The sequence below is a fragment of the Larimichthys crocea genome, chromosome XVII, assembly GCF_000972845.2.
Source record: "Larimichthys crocea isolate SSNF chromosome XVII, L_crocea_2.0, whole genome shotgun sequence".
In the NCBI taxonomy this organism is placed as follows: Eukaryota; Metazoa; Chordata; class Actinopteri; family Sciaenidae; genus Larimichthys; species Larimichthys crocea.
Genome location: NC_040027.1, coordinates 16,456,656 through 16,470,121, shown reverse-complemented (window position 1 = coordinate 16,470,121; position 13,466 = coordinate 16,456,656). Strand labels below are relative to the sequence as shown.

Here is a 13,466-nt window from a genome sequence, read left to right as displayed (position 1 = left end):
CGAGAGAAAAGTGTAGATGCGCGTGTGTAGATAAGGTTTTTAAAGAGATGACAGAGGAAAGGGTGATAGAGGTGAGTAGAGGACAAAAAGAGACAGAATGAGAGACAGCGACGGAGAGTCGTGGGAGGATGGAGCGAGAGCAAAGCAGACAGAGATGGCAGAGACTGACAGCCGTCCTCCTCAATCTGACATCTACAGTACACTGCAGATCCAGCAGTGTGAATACTGGAAAAAAAACAGCCAAAGCAGAGGGAGGGATGGAGGGAGTTGGAGAGGAAGAGATGCCACTTTGAAAGGCAGTCTCGCCTGAAATTTGCTGTCAGGGAAAAGCATCAGTGTTTCACAGGCTGATATTTTGAGCTAAACTTGACAGTATCACTATGGCTGATTTTTCTCAGCTTTCCCTCTGCAGACACACACACACAGACACACACACACACACACAAATAAGAGTACACACAATTGTACGTGTGTGTTTAAAGTTCGTCCAGCGCCTAAACATGTAAATGAAGTCACAAACGGAGAAGTTCAAGTCCTTGCTTTTCTTGCTTTCATGTCGCTCTCATCTTCAGATGAGTGCTGATTATCCAGGCTGCTAAACTGCAGTGAGGATAAAAGAAAAAAACAAAAACGCTCAGCCCTATGTCATCTTTCAGTCTCTCTTGTGATATGAAGTGAACCATCAGCTCTATTGGGAGAACAGTTGCACTTTAGAGAGCTGCGGTTGCTAACCCTTAGAGTACTGACTGTGCACCTTTTCCAGTCTGTCAGGCCTCTGGGATTTGAAGGTGACATGTTTGTTTTAGAGTGTGAGTGTATGTGTGAGACAAAGGGGAAAGGAAGAGGAAGACAGTCTTGTTCTAAGTGTAAATTGCTGACTGCCTGCACATAGATTTCTAGGAATCTTGTTTTTGCTCAGCTCAAGCTCCAAAACAGCAGAACTAAAAGCAACAAAAGATAAAAGTGTAACATTTCCAAGCCAAAAATAAAATGGACCGAAAACAAAAACGGTACTGACAGACTGGCATCGTGCATGCCTATGTGTCACTTTGGGTTTGGACCAGGCTCTCTCTGCTCTGTCTCCATTCCCATTAGAAAAGTGTACTGATCTGTGGCACCCCAAAGGATTTGAATGGCACAGGCTCAGGGTAATGGGAACACGGGAATACAGATTGGCAGGATGCTTTTTTTACCACCAGTTCCATCATGAGTAACAGCAGCACTATATTTATATATATACATATTATATTACCTTGTACTTCCTTTATATCACGTCTATATTTGTATGTTCTCATATAGATGTTGTTTAGAAAGCACAGAGCCACAGAGTCCCCCAGGTATCTTATAGAAAATAGATCTTTTTCAAGACATTTTGACTTAGCAGGGAATTAGTTGTAATATTGGTGATACAGCCTCCGATATTGTTACTAATTACACAAGTACTTTTTCACAAATGCCTCTGTGTTCGCTGTAAATGGCGGGAAACAGGCTGGCTCTGTCGAAAGGTACCAAAATCGGCCTTCAAGCACCTCCTAAAGCTTGCTAATTAAAGAGTTAATTTTGTTTTAATGTGCACAAAAACGGAAGTGTAAAAGAAAAATTGTGGTTTTATGGATTATGGAAGCCCATTTCTGCCAGTAAAAGAAATAAATAAAATGAAAGCTTAGCTTTGATAATAAGAAGTATTCACATGATGACATTTAAACTCATAATTTCATCTTTTTATCTCATTATTATGACTTACCATGTGTATATTTCTTTTGTTATCAATCCTAACTTTTCATCTTTCCTTTGTTGACTCGTTTTAAAAATGTATGAATCCGATGTGATTTGAGGTGACTCGTGAGCAGGCCCTTCATATAAAACCACACTCCGGCGTTGGCTCAAGCGTCAGAGGTCTCAAGAGGTTTCGACCTCAGACAGCAAACACCTTGTTGAGAATCAGGTTGTGCTTCTAATTTATTAATTTCTCAGGCGTAATCTGCCTCCTGATCTAACAGCACAGGTGATGGTGGAGTGGGTGAATGCCAGCAGTCTGCTACGGCGCTATATATAGCTCCAGCTTATGACCAATTTTGAGGGATGCAGGCACAATTTTCCACTCAGAAATGCATCATATAATGTTTGATAAAAATGTTCTTACGTCCATTTGACCATCACTTAAATAGTAGCTTTAATTGTACATAATATGACAATATTCACATATTAAAAATTGATTGGTGTCAGATTAATCATTTTAATAGTGTTTGCAGACACTGCACATAATGGACTGTTTGTGCTTAATAATACAGTGTTTAAAATGCAGTACATGTACTACTTGTACAGTTCTTTTTAGGATTGTTAATGCACAGAATATTTGTCCAAACACTCCTCCTGGCAGTTACTTTATCTGCAAACTCTGTGCTGCATTATCAGACTTAAAACCATCCTCAGTCCTCACAGTGCTTTTTATTCAGTAGTTACTAAGACATGCTGTCTTCCAAGCAGTGCACAAACTTAAAAAGGGAGTCAAAACAAAGGTTTGCTAACTGTCTCCCTGAGAATTATCATCTGGGTTACACTGGGACCACTACAGACTTATGAAACAACTTTATATTAGAAAGCATCAAAGTACAGGGTGCTATTACAAAGGTGTATTTTATATTTATGCTTTTCTTTCTGTCCATTCTTCAGGAGGCCAGACACAGTCAAACAGAAGAATGCCTTCCCCCCAAACTTCATCCACTCACTGGACTCCACACACATGATGCTGACCTCTCTCCACTGCTATAGGTATGATACTGTAAGATCTTCAGTCTGTAATATGCTTCTGACATTGACTCTTCATGTATACATGACCTCAAATGACTTTCTGAATGTCATATTGCAATTTTCACCTCCGAAAAGGCGTTGTATCATATGACTTGTAATATAAGCTAATTTCACAGAACGATCCTCTTGACAGTTTTTATAATTCATGACAGACTCGCACAGGCTTTGAATGAAGGTCTGCTATAGCTTTAGAAATTCTTGTCACTGTAATGCACTTTTTTAATAACTAAGTCAGCTCTTTCTAATTTCAATCCCTGCACATGGACTCACTGTCTTGTTTCCTCTCCTCTCCTCTCCTCTCCTCTCCTCTCCTCTCAGTGCTGGCCTGACTTTCGTCTCAGTTCACGACTGTTTCTGGACCCACGCCCTCACTGTGGACACCATGAACAAGGTATCAAATCACAGTAGTACTTTTAATTCTACCTGTTTAGACTCGTTGACCACTCCTTGTCCTTAGTGTCCTTTCAGAAATGTCCTCAGCCCTCTGATCGTGTAACATCAGGGTTTAGGATTCTCCTTTTTTGCTGATTAATTAAAGCCTAAGGTGACACATGTGATTCAGTAATTCTGCCTCTCTCTTGCCTTTACGTGTAAGCTTGTTTTAGCTCATTTTTGCTGAGTGGAACAGAAATATTATTGTGTGATTTGAAACCACTGAGAACTCAGGTTTTTTTTATTTGTACCTTTACAGCAGGTGCTGGTGATAAAAATCATTTCTGGAGCATCACAACTGCTCGTGTAAAAGTAGAGGCATCAGCTTTGTGAAGTCAGCAAATCAAGTCAGATATTTTCACTGTTTCATCTATCTACAGGCTGCTGGCTGCAGGTAGCAGCATTAGACAGAGCCTGTTGTGCTGAATAAATGACTGTCTGCCCCCGCCTGCTTAAACTAGCTTGTTAACAGGTGCAGACTGAGACACTGCACAGAATAAAATGGATCGAATTACCATAAAATCCCAATTTTCTGTAGACGTAGCTTCAGAGGACCAGTCCCAGTTTTATGTCCTTACCCAATTTCCAAAGAGTTGCAGCCAATGAAGCAGTTCCCCTTCAGTACATTTACTCTCCTGATGTGTGAGTGTACGCCTTCCTCATTACACAGGTAATTGAACACAGCGGCAGAGGAGGGGGTTTTAAATATCTTAGTCAATACCTAAGCGCATGAAGAAGGTCTTTATTTGAATGGCAACTGATCCTCCCTCCATTTTTCATCCAATCGTTTTCTGAACTGCCAGGCTGCCAGTATAGACGGGTTTCTGATTGATGTCACTGTGAGAAGCACGCACACGTGGGGGTAGAAAACAAACCAGAATGACTAAGACAGTATGACATGATCAATATGTGTGAGTTATTTTTGTCCTATAAACTGCACAAACCTAGAGAGTAATGTGCAGAAAATGTTTAATATTCATAGCAGGAACCCTCACTGTTAGCTCTACTGGTCATATCACTGTAATTATCTTGTAAATAATAAGGTTTTGCACAGGAACTGTGTTTTTATGCCCGGCTGAGGTGGGAAAGTTGGTGTCTACATAAAAGCAAAGTGCCAGAAGGGCAATGGCACACCGAATAAATTATCCACTGAAGCAATCCGCTCAAAAAACAGATAAAGCAGATAAATGTGATTTGCATGAACAGCAATAAGGACATTGTAACATTCCTCAAATGATGTACACAACATAAACGTCATATCACTGTTATGTTTTCTGCTTTATTATTGTTTGAGGTTTGACGAGGCACTATTCTAATCTTAACATTTCATTACACTCCATGTTTATTTCTGTGCCTACATCATGAAATCTGCATAACTGCAGTGGACACATTCATTTGCATTTTCTTTTTACCTCTTTTTCTAAAAAAGTTGGTTAAAATTTGCACTGAATTTTCGGTTTTCCCTCATACACACTATAACATACCATTACATGTCTGTTATATATCTAGTGTAAGGCATTTATTTGATGGTAAACTGTAGATAAGTTCATACATAATAACATTTTTTATTTAGTGTTACTCTTTGCTCTTGATCCTTTGCTGCCTGCTGATGCTCTGACACCCAGAGATCGTTTCTTACTTCCTATAGAGCTGTTGTTGTATGGTGTGTCTCAGCATCGTCACTGCAGTTAGCTGCTGTTTCTCACTGGCTTCATGTGTCATGTTAGCTAGCCAAAGACTCCAAATGTTTTTTGTTTTTGCAATTGTACTGTTTTTTTTTTCTAGTTTCTGTGTTTCTACTTGAAATACAGTATAAGCTGTTATTACATCATGGCAACATGTTTTCTAACCCCTGCTGAACTGAGCACACATCCTGGGGAAACCCATCTGTACCATAGGGATGATTCTGATAACCTGCACAGAAATTAATAACACAATTTCTCCCAGGTGATACTGCCGTGTGTCAACAACAACGTAAATCCAATCCACACTATACTCTCCACTTTCTGTTTTGACAGATGTCATAGTATAATTCAAGCAGGAATAGAGAAAACATGCAGCTGAAGCAAGATTCCTGATAACTTTGCCTGATTTGTTCTCTGGCTTCCTTTGCTGTCCTCTCTTCAGTCTTTTCCTTTTAGTCTTTTACCAGATCAACAGGCACGAAAGTCTGGGCACCTCTGCTCAAGAGTTTGGACCAGATTAACTCCAAGTACACTCTCTCTCTGCTTCTTCCCTTTCCTGTCAGGTCTGTCGGGAACAGTTTGTCGCCCTGCACAACCAGCCAATCCTTCAAGAGCTGTCCAACTTCCTGCTGTACAAATACTGCGCTGGGCTGCAGTGAGTTTACACACCTGCATGCAGGAACACATTTGATCGTTCACGCTCACATACACACACGTGAAGTGTCAGGAGCAACACTAAGCATCTCATCTCACAGCATCTCAAATTCATGTATAAATAATAATTGATACAACATTTGCATTTTAGCAAATTTGGTACAAGGTCATCTTTCCAGACTGTTTTATTACTGTGTGTAATCTGTGCCTCTTTTATTATGTTTGAATTATTCTTACCCAGCAACCATCACTGCCATCAGTCTCTGGCTCTGTGTTTATTCAAGGCTGTATTTTATCTTTAAGTGCTTCTATGGTTCATCAGCGTTTTCCCTCAACTTGTTTATGACATTAGATACAAACCTCTCATAGCTCTCTTCCTGTATCCGTCTTACTGGCCTCAGGCTGGGTTGCGCTCATCATCTCACTGTGTTTTTCGCTCTTTTGAGATAATTGGACACCTTCTCTACAGGCTTTACTTCGCAAAATACCCCTGTCCTCTTTGTCTTTCTCGCTCCCTTTCACACAGACACGTTACTGCTCCTCACAAAATACAATATTAATTCTCCTTGGCACGGAAAAACAGACGTGTGAGAACAGAAAGTCTTTATAGATTCTTTCAGTTGGCCGCAATGTGTGTAAAGTCAAAACATAGATATTGTTTCTGATAGTTTATTTCTAATTTGAAGAGTTTACATATCTTCACATATATTATATCATACATAAACATGTTTTTATATGTTTTTCAGCTGTTTACAGTACTACCAGTCTGTTCTAAATGGTACAACAGTGAGTGGTAAAAGATTAAAATACTTTTTGAGTGTACCAGTCAGATCTCGCACATTAACAGGTGTGTTATGCCACCTCTACCACATCACATTAAAACTAGTAATATGTGCCAGTCTTAAAGCGGTTACTCGCTGAACTGGCTGTTCGGACTGAAAAACAACTCGCGTGTAAGCTCACGCTGTCGAGCTAGACCTGAAGAGTTTCGTCGTACCATCATTTGAGAACCGATGAAGACTTTAATGTGGACTGAAACAACTTAGAAAGTCGTCTTTGAGTCAGTACTCACAAACATGATCTTCTCAAAGTTACTAAAGCTTAACTTTTTTTTTCTCCTTTGTTTTCAGGACTGAGGCCATTAGCAAGAAATACCAGGAGTACAGGAGGTTAATGCTGCTGATCGCCAAAGTGCCCAAGACAGGTCAGTTTGTATGCAGCTGTCTGCTCCCCTGGTCTTGCCAAAGGTTCGACTGTTGTTTGAGGGAGAACACACAGGGAGCTGTTGTTTTTTTTCTTTCTTTGTTCTAATTGGATTGAAGAGGACCTTTTATGTAAGCTCTGTTTGCGGTACGATATTAAATTGCGTTCCTGCACAATCCCGTATCTTCTGTTTTGTTGTATAATTGCGGTCGCCTATTGTTTGTATAGTTATCCCATTGTCTGTAGTCGGTTGTCCAGCTGTCTGCGTTGCTCAGACATGATTGATTCAAACAGGAAAAGCCACTGAGTTTGGCTAAAATTCAATTTACAGCTTATGTCATGAGTGCTGGATTCATGCCTGCCTGCGTGTCCACCAGCAGGTCCAGATTCTGTTTTGCTTTGACGCCACTGCGAGCATCTGCCCATTGTTGTCCAGAGCGGAGCTACAGAGGCACTTTGTCAGTCAGGTGGATGGAGGCTTTGCTATTATGTAACCCCCCTCGCTTCATCTCCATCTGTACACTTACTGTCTGCTTGGCACCGACAGCTGGGTTGTATAAATTGATTACTGTTAATTGTGTTCCTCCTCTGCATAATCAGCTTATGTGGCTGAGACCAGTCAGGTGTGTGTGTGTGTGTGTTTGTGTCTGTCCCTGAATGCCCACTGTGTTCAATATGAGCCATTATAATCTTCACTATGAAGGATCCTGAACTTATTAATAAGGTGAGTCTGGTTTCACTCTGCATAATCTGGCAGCAGATCAGAAAATCAGGTGCATCTATGACCACAAAGGCCGGAAAGTTCACTGAATAACTCCGAGCCATGACTGTGCAAAGACGCTAATGCTTCTCCAGCTGGAGTCTGACTGTTGATGATACAGTAGCTGTCTGTTAGGATAGTAAATGCTTTAATTTATTCAGTGTGCTCATGTCTTTTCTATTTTAAACACTGACGTTTGTACTTGGGTGTCATTTAACGCCACAGAGGCTGCAAGTAAGACCCAAGGCGAGCAGTTGTCAAGAAACACGTCCTTTCTCTTTAGAGTGGAATCCACAGTAACTTAAGAAAAACACAAGATAAAAAGTAAAATTCTGAAATAAACTGTGTAGAGTAGAGTGAAGTTTGTCGCTCCTTGCTGCGAGGATTAGCATATTAATGAGCAGAAACTTATTATGAGTTTATCGATACCACCCGTGTGTTAATGTTGTCACAAGCAGCTAAACATTTATGTACTTGGTTTGTATTTCAGCTTTAAGCGTTCACGTCTACCTATCATACTCTATCTACGTCAGGTTTTTGCATTCTTAAGCTTTTTATGGTCTTTCCTCAATAATTCACACGGCAGCTCCTGCTGGTGCACGCAGCTGTCAGAGAGACAAAGAGCGCACAAGGCAAAGCACAGAGTACAGGACAAGGACAAGGCCTCAGCCTCAGCTAAAATTACTATTCATGCTGCGCTTTAAAGTTCATCGAAAATTTACCGGCGCCCAGTAAAACTAAGAAGTTATATCTAATTTAAAAATTAAAGTTCAACCCATTTATGAAATAACTTCTACTCTTCATCTCATGAACTCTTTTCACTGGAGTCAGGACACCTCAAAACTAGCTACATCCCACCTACATCTTTAAATGCTTGGCAGTTTCCTTAATTGATCATTAATCAGCAAAAATGATCACTGTGCAAATTGTCCAAGTCTCTAAAAATTAAAATCTTACAAAATACAAAGTGACAGACATTTTTAAGATAATTACATTTACATGTCAGTGCTCCAGTCAGTCAAAATCCACAACTGACATTTGGTCCAGACATTCATGGTTCCCAAAGGATGAATTTGATGGCTTTCACTTAAAATGTTTTGATAAATAATAAATATTTAGACAGTCGCGTCCCTCTTAGGATTTATTGTAATGACTTTGGTGATCCTCCGACTGCTCTATCATCCAGTCAAAATTTAAATTTGTGCAATAATTTGGTTTATTTTACCCATATCTGTGAACATTATACCTGCTCAACATCAGCACCACTGTTGACTGAAGTAGAGCCTCACAGAGCCGCTAGTATGTTTTGTTTTGTTTTTAACTGATCAACAACAGTTATTTCATTGATTTTATTAATTGAACATGTGACATCACATCCTGCCTTAACACAGGTCTAGCTTCACATTGTGAGTATTAAGTTAAAGAAAAGGCAATGAAAGCTTGTTCCACTGAAATAATTTTTAGATGGATATCCCAATAATTTTTATTGTGTTTCTTGTTAATGCTATGCTGACTGGTTTGTGCCAAATTCATCCTGTACGTGGTTGTTTTTAAGTTTTCTTTATAATTAAAACTTCAGTAAATGTAATTTGTGTAACTGCCATCCACAGATGTTAACCTGCTCTGACACTTCGCCTCTTGTCTCTCCAGGTGATTTTGATCTCGAACAGGTGAAAGAATCCACTTATTTCTTCAGCTGAGAGGTCCGTGAGGGCGAGCCAGCGGAGGGAGATGAATGGATTTGACACAATTCAGCAGGGAGGTTGCAAACCCCAGGGTCTCGACTGTCTCCCACAGACATCAGGACATTGATCCGGCCGCACCCTGCCTTCTTCCTGATTCACGGTGCTGGCTGGAGATGCTGGAGTTACTGGAGACGCCTGATTAACTGACTAGTGGGCTGATGGAAGGAGAGGGTTGGACACTCATCCAGGCGAAAGCTGAGGGAATCAGCACCGAATAGGAATGTTAGGACTTCAATCAGTGAAAAGTACGTCTTATAGTGGATATATTCAGGTGTATATATTTGTGTGTGAGTGCGTGCCGAACTGACTGAATCCTTCATCACTCAGCAACACTTCCACTACTCGATAAGATCAAGCAGAAAGGTTTCAACTGCAAAGCTGTAATTGCCGGTGACTGGTGTGCGAGCATTTTCAAGCTGTGGAGACCTCGCCCCCCCCTCCGGCGTGCTGACCTGCCTCTGCGACTATCTCACCTTATCGTCGATCCCATCACTTACTGGATGGCAGGGTGCTCTCTGACACAATGTTCAAACATTTTAAACCTTTTCTGGAGAAGTTTGAGGAGACTTTTGATGAAGAAATCATGTACTGTACTGAAATGGGGGGGATACAAAACTCTGAGAAAGAGAAATGTGAAGGGAAAAGCTAAGGGGCTTTTGGACATCATTGTGTGTCTGTTTACTCTTGATTCTTACCTTCTTGGAGTGACTAAGCACTTGACAATTGCTCTAAAATAAATGTTTTTTTAAAAATGTGTCCTTAGTCATTCAGTGGTTCAAAGAAATAGCTGGTATTCTGAGTATGCTTAACTAGGATGAATGGGAGAGCCTGCTATTTAGTTATATCTGCATATTTCGTTTCTATTGTGTATCATGAGATGAAGGCCTCCTTTTTAGATGCAGCACAAAGGGTTTGAAGGCTTCAGCTAATCAACTCCGATCTTATTTTTCTGGGCCAGTGTCGCATTTAGAAGTAAAAATAGCAGAAGCGCTATCTGATCATTGCTGGAAACGTTACAGCAGTTTCAGACAAAAGGTGCGGTTGATGTTCAAAGGGAAAATGTAGGCTCAGACAAACAAAGCTGGCTGAGTGACTGTAATGAAATGGAAATAATCTTTGAGGGGGCACACATAGTGTTGCTGATTGGACTGTTTTCAGATTATTTGCATGGCAGCACGCACATTTCTCACATTTTCTGATGTGTGTAACCAGATCAGATATTTTACCTTTTGAGTAAAAATGAGCTTTCACCTAATGACTTGATTTCACAGTGATGTCTTCCTTTCATGCTCTCCCTGCACACTGTATATTAATGAAAAGGGTCTGTGTGTTTCTCAACAGATTAGTATTGATAATATAACAATTTGATTTTCCTTTTTGTGCTTACAGCCATTTTAACCTTTAACAGCAGCAGTTGATGACAGTAATATGTTTTCTAGTTATGTCTGTTAATAGAATAGATAGAATACGTCTTGCTTAGATTAGAAGTTGTCTGTCATATTTGTACACTAAATTTTGTCCTCTCCCTTTTGTCTCTTTGAGGCTTGTTGTCAAGGACAGAGCCCTCTCCTGTAAAGTGCTCTCAGGATCTCACATACTTAACACATATTACATTTCACAACTTATCTCCTACACGCGGCTGTACTGCACTAGTATATGACCTGAGCTCAACAGCAAGGAGTGGTCATGAGTGGGTGGATGGATTGGTGGATTGGTGGATGCTGACGGTATAAGTGGCTCAATCAATAGCTGTGACTCATGCCGCAGAGACTGTGGGACGTCGATGAATTAGTCTTAGAATGCTACAACACTTAAAAAGGTAGAACACGTAGCAGGGTCAGTACGGAGGGAGCAGGTCAGGAACCTTCACACGTCAAGGTTTGTTGTCGTTGGGATGACGTTTGTATTTTGAGGCGTAACCTACTGTCCACTGGCTGAAATACAGTAAACCGGATATTGAAGATGTCCTTACAGCAAATTGCAGTTCCTTTGATGGGCTTGTCTCAGTTTCTCTTGGATATCTGCTGTCGAACACCGCTTGTAGCAGGAAATAGTCAGATAGCTTCCATTACAGCTCCTCTCCAGAGATTAACATTGTGTTGATTTATTAGGAAAACATATTGTACAAAGGTGATGCCGTTCTCTTGAGAGAAGAAAATATAATTATTGACTTCCTTCGTAAAATGTTTCTTTTGTGCTCACTTATTCAGTTTTTATGCCCGACCGAAGACAGAAGTGTGAAATGCCTGCTGTATAATAATACATGTTAGACTCTAAGAGGTGTTTTTAATTAATGAAGCCCGAGGCATGCAGTTGAAAGCTCTGGTAAAAAGCTTGTAGTCATGGAGCACCTGAAGAAGACTGTGAGATGCAGTTGAAAGCTCTTGGAAAAGCTAGTGAGTTGACTTTAAGTTGAGTTGTTTTATTAAGTTACCACAGTACTCCCAGTGTCAGGTCATTGCGTGTGTGCAGTTGTTCAATTTAGTGATGTGTTGTTCATGAACAAGTCGGCTCTAAGAGCCGATGCTTTGTAGCGAATGAGAAGCGCAGACTCCCGTCGAGGAGAGTCGAGTCTTAAGTCTTAAGTCAGCTGAGAATTCCTGCAGGCAGAAGTGAAGAAGTGAGCAGAAACCGTAAAAGAAGCAGCATCCAGCAACATACTGAACACTGCAAAGCTGAGTGCAGAACTTGTAAAATTGCACAGACATCTAAGAACTGCCCACCCCTAACTGTGGATTTTATTATTTATTTATTTTTGTAATGTTGTAATTATAAAATGCATAAAAATAAGACTATGAAAACTCCAAATGGCATTCATAATTGCTAAATTAGGCTAAGATAGAAGGCTCCAAGTGATACTAAATGAAGAGCCATTTGGGAGCCGGAAGAGCCGGACAAGTTTCGGCATTACTTGTGAATGTGAGCATCCCTCTATCTGTGCTAGCCTTGTGCTATAGCAGGGACCTGTTGGTGTGGGGTGTGCCTCCCTGTCTCACACCCAAATCACGGTGGGATAGGCTGCAGCTCAGCGTGACCAGAAATAGACATAAGCTGTTAAAAACAATGGACAACCGTGATTGCATTAGTTGATGGAAAATTTTTCTTTCAGAATCCAAGAAGTGATGAATCATCCTCATGACTGACTGACACCTGGTCTGTTTCACATTTAAATGACATTTGAATTAAATGTTTGCTGATATGATATGTGTATAGACACCTGCAGAAAAAAATCTAAAGCACAGACAGTAGTTTGAGGCTTTTAGCAAGCTCTTTATTCCAGCCACGGGATCATCAGAGAGGGGACACTATGGAAGTGTTGGCTGCTATCTGTCAGGCATGCCAGAGCTGGAAGTCACTCTCTGATAGCCGAACCACTCACACTCACCGAGAGCACTTTGATTTTCCTTGTCAGGCTCCTGGGCTCTCCCGGCCTATCTCCTTCCCTGTGGCGTCATGAGCGGGCAGCACTCAGCAGCACTAGCGGGGGAGCAGAGTGTGTAGACAGGCCTGGAGGGAGCAAGTGGAGCCAGAGCTCTCCAACAGCAGGAGGCAGCACAGTGGAGAGGGAGACAGGTGGTACAGTGTTGGCAGGTGTGAGATGCCTTTGTCTGACCTTTCTTCTGACTGACAGGATGTGATGGGTTGATTAACAATGATCAAACACCTACAGTAGACACATCTGGTGCCTGAGGCGGTGTTGCTTCGGTGAAGTGGATGTTCTGAAAGAAAGATGTCTTCTTTTAGGCGTTTGAATTGAATTGTAATTTTACATTACGTTTGTTTGAGTGATTTCAGAATCACACATCAGCATTTCAAAGACATGTCCCTGACCATATCACAAATCAAAATAGTTTTTGATTTGCATTCTTTTATCAGTGCTTGTCATTGTCATCTGTCATTAGTGACGAGATATTTTGTGATTCTTAAATGTTTCCTGACAGCGTTACCACAGGTACAAAGCTCGTTTTCTGACCCTCTGTGTAATGACTTCAGTCAAATGCTTGACAACAACGGCTTAGCACTGTTGTTACTTCCAACTTTGGTGCATACATCTATGCAAAGGATAATTTTCATGCTTTTCAGCAGGGGGGGATGATTAAATGCAGAGGTGCATGGGACAGGCACCAATGTCACAACATATTATAAGTTAAGTGACCGCTTCACATATGTAACCTT

At 40.8% G+C, this 13,466-nt stretch overlaps 1 protein-coding gene across 2 annotated transcripts in view; it reads left to right on the top strand.

Annotated features, from left to right (window-relative positions):
- polrmt (polymerase (RNA) mitochondrial (DNA directed)) overlaps nucleotides 1-10,036 on the top strand; it is a 43,162-nt gene extending 33,126 nt beyond the window's left edge. Inside the window, exons 17-22 of one of the 2 annotated variants that reach the window (XR_003464049.1) lie at nucleotides 2,674-2,772; nucleotides 3,130-3,202; nucleotides 5,492-5,583; nucleotides 6,713-6,786; nucleotides 9,196-9,535; nucleotides 9,618-10,036. Coding sequence is in view for 1 of the 2 variants with exons in the window: in XM_027290336.1 (XP_027146137.1) it covers nucleotides 2,674-2,772; nucleotides 3,130-3,202; nucleotides 5,492-5,583; nucleotides 6,713-6,786; nucleotides 9,196-9,245 (388 nt within the window). In the remaining variant the exon portion in view is untranslated. Of the gene's footprint in view, nucleotides 1-2,673; nucleotides 2,773-3,129; nucleotides 3,203-5,491; nucleotides 5,584-6,712; nucleotides 6,787-9,195 lie in introns of both variants that reach the window. The other variant, XM_027290336.1, reaches the window with a different exon arrangement.
- The last annotated feature ends 3,430 nt before the right edge of the window (nucleotides 10,037-13,466 follow it).